Raw genomic sequence first — 10,442 nt, forward strand, 5'->3', positions numbered from 1 at the left:
AAGACTGTGTTATAGCAAGCATTGACGGTTAGTTAAGCACACAAAAATGCATTACTTTGTCTCTATATCATCATGCTTGCACATGCTTGCTGATTGTAACTGATTGTACACATGCTTACTGTCTATGACAACTTGTTTTACCCGAGAAGAGTAGTGTGTGTGGCTGAGATTGGTCCGAGGTTTGTTTTCAGTTTCACTGTTGAAAGAAAGAACTTTTGGGATTCTTAAAAAAGACATTAAATGAATGGTGCGGTCGACGTCCCTTATGCCATACGTACTCACGTTCACCCGATTTAATTTGTGTAATCCAAGAAACACTATTCTTCTGAGTCATTGTATCGAAATAGGTTCTTGCTAGTTTCATTTCCTTGCAATTCACATACCCGCCAATCAAAATGTTCCAAGAAGCTGGGCTTTTCAAAGGCATCGCCAGAAACAAAGAGCATGCATTGCCCATGTCACCTTTTTTTGGCATAGCTCGAGATTATCAGATTCCATAGCACAACATCTTTCTCTGGAATCTTGTCAAAGACTCTACGAGCTTCATCCAGATTCCCACTTTCCAAATACCCCTGTAAAAGCGAGTTCCACGAAACTGTGTTCTTCTCAGCAATATCATCAAACGCCCTCTTTGCCATCTCAATGTAACCGAGTCTTGAATACAAACCCACCAGACCTGTCTGAACATAAACACACCCACATAATCCGTTTTTAAGCACCTGAGCATGAATGAAGTTGCCATCAGTCACGTTCTCTATCTTACCACAAGCTCTTAACACTGAGGTTATAGCATGTGAACTTGGAGAAACTCCGAGTTGTGCATTTCGATGTACACGGCAACCGTTTCTTTAAACTTCCTATGCTGGCTCAAGAACCGAACAAGACATCCCCAAGAGAAAGAATCCAGACCATTAAACCCCTTGAGGATTCTTTTGACATAGTTTACAACATTTCTAGAGAACTCTTTACTCAACTGAAGAGTTTGGTGGACCAAGATGGACTCAAGATGGTTAAAGCGGTTCACAAGTATCTTTGAAGGAAGAACCTCAGCTTCGAATCCAACATTTGAGAAACCAACTTCTAAAATTCAACACCCAAAAGTAAAATTCAAAAACCAACACACACCAAAAGAAAACCCAAATTCAAAGAAAGCACTCTCCTTCTAATGCTCTGTTAATGGCTCAGTTCCTATTTACAGCACTGTTATATATAGAAAGCGCAATTTCGATTTCCAATCTAATCGGAGATGGTGAGAGACCTTTGAAAATGAATCAACGAAACCACAAGAGAAAAGATTGATGAACGTGGGAACGACGATATCGACGGTGGTCGCGGAATGTGAGGCGTCAGCGGCGATATCGACGGACACTCACTCATCTGCTATGAACCTGTTCTGGGTTTTTGCACTTCCCAAGAAACTTTCTCAAATACTCTCTTTTGGCTAGAAGGTTTGTCTTGGCACCCGTCTAAAGCAAAATCCAAGACTAGACAGAATAGTATAGTAATTTAATCCAACCTAACCAATCTAATACGCATTGGTTTATTTACCACCCATAAACTTCAGCGAGTTTTATTCAATTATAATAGTGTAAAAAACTGTCCCACCTGTTAAATCCTCGTTAGACTATTATCTTTGTAGTAGAATTTTTTTTTGTTGACAATAATAGTTTTTTGTTGTTTTAAATATTGTTGAGTTTAAGAAACTATTCCCCAAATTTGATTTGGTTCTTACGTAATATCTTCATGGCAGCGTTTGCATTTTATCCTTCACCTTGCCATGAGAGCATTAACATCGATTAGACAAAGTAATTTGTTTTGATTCCCTAGCTTAATGTCGATATCAAATTACATGTGAGAAACCGAATGCTAAGCGTAGCTATTTTATACTTATATAGTTTCATTAAAAAAATAAAATATTTGTATGTATTTAAAGAGTATAGAATTACAACTAGATATGTAAACATTATATGTTATTCAAAAATATATTTACCTTAGTCCTTTTTTATCTTTACTTTTGTCATTTACTTTTGTCAACATGATCTTGATGATATAGTAGAAACCAATTAAAGGAATAAATATTAATAAGTACTCGTCAATATGTGTTAATATTTATTGCTGAAAACTAATTACGAGACTACTTAAAAGTAATTAATTTCACATGTTATTCGAAAATATCTTTAGTTTAGTCTTTTTTATCTTTACTTTTGTCAACATGATCTTGATGATATAGTAGAAACCAATTAAAGGAATAAATATTAGTCGTCAATATGTGTTAATATTTATTGCTGAAAACTAATTACGAGACTACTTAAAAGTAATTAATTTCACATGTTATTCGAAAATATCTTTAGTTTAGTCTTTTTTATCTTTACTTTTGTCAACATGATCTTGATGATATAGTAGAAACCAATTAAAGGAATAAATATTAGTCGTCAATATGTGTTAATATTTATTGCTGAAAACTAATTACGAGACTACTTAAAAGTAATTAATTTCACATGTTATTCGAAAATATCTTTAGCTTAGTCCTTTTTTATCTTTACTTTTGTCAACATGATCTTGATGATATAGTAGAAACCAATTAAAGGAATAAATATTAGTCGTCAATATGTGTTAATATTTATTGCTGAAAACTAATTACGAGACTACTTAAAAGTAATTAATTTCACATGTTATTCGAAAATATCTTTAGCTTAGTCCTTTTTTATCTTTACTTTTGTCAACATGATTTTGATATGGTAAAAAACCAATTAAAGAAATAAATATTAGCATGTAGTCGTTAATATATGTTAATATCTATTGCTGAAAACTAATTACAAGACTACTAAAAAGTAAATAATTTCACGTATAATATCATATATACATATATGTAAGTGTGTGTGTTTGGTACAATATATATATATATATATATCATCAATGTAAATTATATATACATATTTTCAAGTTAAATTTATTCAAATAAAATAATTGTGTGACATATATAGCTATTGCATTATATTGATACTTATCTTTGATAAATATACATATATACAAGATATCAAAAAAAAAATTGAATAAGAATGACATAAAACTGTATTACAAAAACTTAAATTGAAATAAATAAAATAATATATCATTAATTTTAAATGAGCTTTTAAAAGAATTGATACGAGAAAAATGAAAATTACTAATATGAAAATACAAATAAAATAACAAAAACATAAAATAAATAGTGAGAAAAAAAGAAAATAATTTTACTTAAACTATGCATCTTTAGTTTTTAAAAAGAAGATTATGTGATGTATTAATATTTATATCATAAAATATTTAAATAATGTGATGTATAATTATCACTTTATGAAGTGAAAAAAATGAGAACGGTTTAAGACAAAAAAAAACCATAAAGAAATCTATGAATGGTCCAAAATACTTACCTTTTTGTATATATATGATGTATGTGTTCCAATTAGCCTAATAAAATAAGGTAGAATCATAAAGATGCATACATACACTTATACAAGTTATTTAATATTAAAGAAAATGAGAGAGAATTGCATTTGTACCTTAAAAATTAAACTTTGCATTTGTACCTTTATTATATTGTTTTGAAGTTTGGACGTGAATGTTACAATATAGCTTAAAACTTCATTATATTGATTCATTTTCCAGTGATAGAAGGTAGTATATTTTCCGGCCCAATAGCTTTATAAATCTTTCTAATTACAACCTATGATAATAGAAAAGGAAAATTGTTAATTTTCAAATCAACAACAAACAAACAGGATACAATATATATATATATATATATATATATATTATATTTATTTATTTATTTACCGATGGACAACATATGACAGTATTGCCAGAATCAACAATAGCAGAACAGCCGTTTATGCAATGTCCAGTTTGCCTTCCTTCAATTAAAGATCTCCCCCATGTCAAACTCCCAAAAATATTTAGGAGCGGTGACAGAGAGTAGGACATATGTGTGGTCCCCTATAAAGTGAGTCGAGTCGAATCCACCAAATATAACTGCTCCATTTTCAGCATCATTTTTGTCATAATATTTCAATCACATTGAGAATATTTTTTTTTCAACACCACCTTTTTCTAAAATTTTATACCTGTGTAACATTATAACAAAAAACTTAATTATATTGATTCATTTTCCAATGACAATAGTTTTTTAATAAGAAAAAAGGAAAAGTAAATCATATTTAATTGTGATATTTAGAAGAGAAAAAAAATAAAGAAAATGTCAGAAGTGTTTTACATTTGTTAAATTGATATTAACATAAAAAAAGAAAAAATATTAATTATTTTTACTTGTTTTTCTATAGTAATATCACCAACTATTATGTTATCTTGGCTAAGGAAACCAATAACACTATTTGCATAATAAGTGAGTTGAGCGGGTTCACCTGTAAAATCTAATGTTAGATATATCTGTAGGTATTAAAGAGTAAATAAATTAATATATATATATATATATATATATATTTAAAGGTAACTTGTATATATCTATAAATAGATCAGCAGCAAACTTCTAAATTTTATCTCTAAAAGTTCATAAAAGGTAAATATGCAATTCTCTCTCTCTTTTAAATCTTTTAAGTAACTTGTAGGGGGATGTATTCAACTTGACATTTTAGGTGATTTGTATAAAAGTTACAAATCTTATGTTATTCAATCATGGATTTTAAAATGTCTTCTGAAATCCACTGTTATTGAACTGATGATTTAAAAATCTACTTTAAAATCCACTGTTATTCAAAACAGTTTGTGGATTTGGATTTTAATAAGTTTTAGGAATTCTGGAGGATTTAAGAGGATTTGTTTAGTTAAAAATACAGAAATCCAAATCTCATGGTTTTAGGTGGGATTTGAAAGAATTTTACCATAAATCATATCAACTTCCCTAAAATCTATCAAAATTCCAAATTTCTTAAATCCCATAGAATTCTCCAAAATCATTGTTTTAAAACACCCCCGTAATCTTGTAAGTATACATCTTTATCTAAATATATTCTTTTTATTTCTATTTACTAGGTTAATTGGTGGGACACAAACATCATATATATAAAGGTAAGTGTCTTGGACCATTCATAGATTATTATTATTATTTTTTTTAAAATTTGTTTTTTCTTAAACCATTCTCTTTTTTTTTTTTCATTTTATCAAATTATATATTATACGTCAAATTATTATAATATTTATGATACATATTGTTAGGCACATATTCATTCTTTCTTTTTTTAAACTAGAGATGCATAGTTTAAAATTATGCTTATACACTCCCGTAAGTTTACCATATAAAAAACCACATACCTTTTCAATCTAATATGATGACATCATTCTATCCTAAGTAAATTTTTATTATTATTATTGACATTGTTCCTTTTACTTTTATGTTAATTTACTTGTGTTTTCATGATTAGTAATTTTCATTTTCTCTTATCACTTTTCAAAAACAGATTATTTAAAATTAATTATATATTCTTTTCGATATTTAGATTTAAATTTTTGTAATACTTTTTTCTGTTCATTATTCTTTAATTGTTTTGTTGATATGTTGTATATATTTATTGAAGATAATTAGCAATATAAATCGATAGTGAATTTTATTTGAATATAAATTTACATTGACCAAGTTTCTGACATGTTGATCAGCTAGCATAGGAATGAAAATAAATCATCTTGTTTTGTTGTTGCTAATGAGGCAAATAGCAAATGCTTCCATCAGAATAAGTTTAAAAACAAAACCATATCTTGAAAACAGTCGATTAAATTCAACTCTATGGGAACATCCAAAAATCGAGTTTTCAAGATAGGGTTTTGTTTTTAAGCCAATCCTAATGGAAGCATTTACTATTTGCCCCATTAGCATCAACAAAACAAGATGATTTATTTTCATTCCCATGCTAGCTGATCAACATGTAAGAAACTTGGTCAATGTAAATTTATAGTCAAATAAAATTAACTATTGATAATTATCTTTAATAAATATATACAAAATATCAACAAAACAATTAAAGAATAATGACAGAAAAAGTATTACAAAATTTAAATCTAAATAACGAAAAGAATATATAATTAATTTAATTTAAAATAATCTGTTTTTGAAAAGTGATATAAGAAAAACGAAATTACTAATCATGAAAATACAAATATTTTTTTTTTAAAAAGTAAAAGGAACAATGATAATAATAATAATAAAATTTTACTTAGGATAGAATGAAGTCATCATATTAAATTGAAAAGGTAGGTGGGTTTTTATATGGGACACTTACTGGAGTGTATAAGCATACTTTTAAAGTATGCATCTCTAGTTTAAAAAATAAAGAATGAATATGTGCCTAACAATACTTATATCATAAATATTATAATAATTTGATGTATAATATATAATTTGATAAAATGAAAAAAAAAAAATGAGAACGGTTTAAGAAAAAACAAAAATTTTTTAAAAAAAAAATCTACGAATGGTCCAAGACACCTACAAGATTACAAGTTACTTAAAAGATTTTTAAAAAAGTAAGAGAGAGAGGGAATTGCATATTTACCTTTTAGAAGTTTGCTGCTGATCTATATATAGATATTGATTAGAACGTGAAACCTATATAATTCATACCCTATTAAAACCAGAATTGCATGAAACATGGCAAATGTACATGTACACCAAAATACTACCAAATTTTCAACCATTCTTCTTGTTCTATCTTACATGCGTTTACATGCGTTTAAAATTTTCAACCAAATTTTCAACCAAATTTACATGCGTTTTTTGTTTGTTTTTTTGTTTTTGTTTTTCTATCTTTGAATTTGATATTGACTTCTTTTTTTTTTTACTTACTTTAGCCATCAGTGATTAGGGCTATCAATTTTTTTTTATTTTTTCTCTTATGTTGCCCAAAAATTTCTGCGATACACAAATAATAATATCTCTTCTTGCCCAAAATTTATCTTCCTCTTCCTCTTCTCCGATTCACAATTTCTGGGCGATTCCATCTCTCTATCTATCGGATTAATCGAACAGAGACTCTCTGTCCCTCTCTCATGATCGAACTCGGATTTAAGCGATTTATGCCCACAGATTCGATCCCTAATCGTTGGAGTTGTGGTGATACCAAGAGGACTTGCGTTGATTGTGGAACTATCCGAAGGAGCACATGTGAGATTTTGAAGTTAACCTTTTGTTTCAATCTTCTTCTGGATTATTGGGCGGTTGGGAGTATATATATATTCAACGCAACCTCTAGTAGATATATCCAACGGATCTCTATTTTGTTAGTATCTGAGTATGATCCGATCCCAGCTTATATATATATGTTCACAAAAGGGTTGGTTTTATCGTTTTGTATTGCTTGTTTTGTTTTGGATCAATCTAGTGTACTAAGAACTGATATACTACTCTTCACATTTGCATATTTGAATTCAATGAATCAAGAAAAATCTGGAGAAATGCTCCTGTGGGCCATTTGGAGCTACGTACTACTACTGACAAACCTCACTCACACATACTTTGTCGGAAATGCTCCAGTGGGCTATACAATCTACGGAACCTTAATGTTGTTTGAAGATTTTTAATCAGTTGATCATGTATGTAGATGTTGTTGTTGTTGTTGTTGTTGTTTTATGGACTCTTACCGGTTTGGGTCTCCGATGCCATTCCTTTTGACATTTGATTGTGGGCTCTTGACATTTTCTTTATTGCAATGGCAACTTCAAGGAAGAAGCCTGATCATGCTTTACTCATACGGGTGAGACACAAGTAAATGGATTGGCTCTGTTGGTGAATCCATTTTCTGGAGATTTTGGTTGGAATGCATGTTTATGCATCTGGCTACTTGATTTGTGAAAAAAACAAAAATAATGATTTCCTTTCTTTTGGATCTATCCTCTAGTAGTATATGGGGGTTGCTAAAGGTATTGTTCCTTTGTCGTAAGTCGATATGTTGGACAATATCTCATTAAGCCTCTCCTAGGTTTCGTCTTTGGCCTAGCTGCTGTTTCTCTTTTCAATCTCCCAACTCCAATAGGTTAAAAGCTCATTCTCTCTCTTGCATCATTCAAGACTGTTTGCAGGTCGTCTACTGACTAGTTTTTCTCAATCTCAGGTGCTGGAATCATAGAATAGATTCTTTTATTTGAGATAAAGTGGTCCGATGGATGATTATTTGGAAGAATCAGCACCAGCGAATTTGAGAGCCACACTGTTAACACAGTGACGTTGGTCGGTAGGAGTAGAGTAGCCTTCACCTTTGAAACAATGGCCAAGATATCACTTATTTTGATTATTTCTATTACTTAGAATATGATGTGAGGAAGGAGAAGTTGTGAGAAAGGAAAACAATGGCCAAGATATCATTGGTCTACTCGTAAATGGATTGGCTCACAAAGATTGAAGTAAGTGAATATAATTTGTTACTCTTACATCAATTTGTTACTCTTATTTCATTCTTACATGTTACAAAAGAACTACAAATAAACATATAGAAGTATTGATTTCTACCAAGACCAATGATATCTTGGCCATTGTTTGTGGTCATTAGGAGAAAATTACTTTGGTCCATTGCTTCATGTAATATTTATGTTTGTTCTTCTAGTTTGTATACTAGTATATACTCCCTCTGTCTCACAAAGATTGAAGTTTAGGATTTTACACACATATTAAGACAGAGAGAATATATGATTTATTTTTCTAATACTTTTTCACTTTCCCACCTTCCCACTTTTACACTCCATACACTCTACAGCATCAGTAATCATTAAAACAAAAATTTATTAAAAATATTCAAAACATCAATCTTGTTAGGACAAAAAAAATTCTCTAAAACTTCAATCTTTGTGAGACAAAGGGAGTATTTTTCATTTGATCACGATGCTAATACATTTATTTCATTTTTTTAATGGTATTGGTCACATTTTTCTCCTCTTAAAATTATGGCCCCTCGTTTAATTGTCACAAAACAAATAAAACTATGGTCCTTTGAATCTTCCAAGTCTTTAGCTGAACAGATTTAACATTTAAACGTTGAGAAAACATTATTTTCCTCTCTCCATTATAAACAGTAAGACTCAAACAAGTTGAGCAAAGCGTGAAAGTTGTCAATATTGGAAGATGGAGAATTAGAGATCTACCTAAATTGATGGTTGACTTGAGATGATAAAGTTGAAATTTGAAAATCTAAAATATATGATATTAAAAAAAATTAAAAGATTATTGATAAATGTTAATATTTATGTTTGTTCTTCTAGTTTTAGAAATTTAGATTGATCAGCTCTCTCTATATAAGAAGAATGCACGTAGTTATAATATTATTTTTACAATAATCAGTAATAATTTTTTCTTAACACTTTTGTGTTCTTCACTATCATCAATTTGTTACTCTTATTTCATTCTTACATGTTACAAAAGAACTACAAATAAACATATAGAAGTATTGATTTCTACCAAGACCAATGATATCTTGGCCATTGTTTGTGGTCATTAGGAGAAAATTACTTTGGTCCATTACCACAAACAATGGCCAAGATATCATTGGTCAAACATGTTTCTTTGTTTGTGATTTCTACCAAGACCAAAGATATCTTGGCCATTGTTTATGGTCATTAGGACAACAATGGCCATCAAACATGCCAAACCTAATGACCACAAAATTACTATGATACAATGAGATTAAAGAGAAGAACGAATGATATGATGTGAGGAAGGAGAAGTTGTGAGAAAGGAAAACGACAAAAGAGAATATGGAAGCGAAGAAGTTTTGATGACAACAAGAAAAAAGGAGAAGCTTTGACAAAAATAGAAAAAGAAAAAATATCTTATCCGTTGGATTTAATCTATGAACGGTGGATAATAGACTAAAGTTCGATCCTTACCACTATTAACTAGCTAATAAAAAATCTTTATTATTATTTTATTTTGTTTACGTATTCTAAAAACTAAATGTGTATATTATGTTAATAGTATAATTTATTTTCACATCAATTTTCTAAATGTATCGTTTATCAAAACGATTTTACCAAAAATTAATAGATACATCAATTATCTAAATGATGTAAATTTTTACTTTATATCATTTTTTAAAAGTGATACAAACTATTAAAAATTGTATCAATTTTATTTAATTGATGTCAAACAAGTTAATTAAAATATTAGTTAATATAAATGATGCTAAGTCATATATATTTACTTCATTTATAAATAAGTGATTTAAAATAACATTACTTAGTTTTGTGATATAATTTAAGTGATACAAGACACACGTTTTTTTGTAGCTCATCTAACTTCAAACTTGCAAAAACATGTTAAAATGAGAAAATATCTAAAAGTCGATTAATTAGATAAAATAATATGTATTATGATCCTATTTTCCTGAATCCAAGAAAATATCATGTTTAAATTGGAGATCCATAAATTGAACTAAATGGTCATATGATGTTTTTATGTTAACTTATTA

At 29.1% G+C, this 10,442-nt stretch overlaps 1 protein-coding gene and 1 long non-coding RNA gene across 2 annotated transcripts; one reads left to right on the forward strand and one right to left on the reverse strand.

Annotated features, from left to right (window-relative positions):
- On the reverse strand, positions 459-1,377 carry LOC109127924 (pentatricopeptide repeat-containing protein At4g22760-like). Its single transcript, XM_019233524.1, has 3 exons — positions 1,305-1,377; positions 800-1,080; positions 459-680 (listed from the first exon to the last, which is right to left on the reverse strand). The coding sequence occupies exons 1-3, from the start codon at positions 1,375-1,377 to the stop codon at positions 459-461; spliced, it is 576 nt and encodes a 191-aa protein (XP_019089069.1).
- LOC109128101 lies at positions 6,898-8,418 on the forward strand. The gene is made up of 3 exons (XR_002034555.1): positions 6,898-7,150; positions 7,427-8,018; positions 8,097-8,418. It is a non-coding gene; the product is annotated as an uncharacterized LOC109128101 (long non-coding RNA).

The sequence above is a fragment of the Camelina sativa genome, chromosome 12, assembly GCF_000633955.1.
Source record: "Camelina sativa cultivar DH55 chromosome 12, Cs, whole genome shotgun sequence".
NCBI lineage: Eukaryota > Viridiplantae > Streptophyta > Magnoliopsida > Brassicales > Brassicaceae > Camelina > Camelina sativa.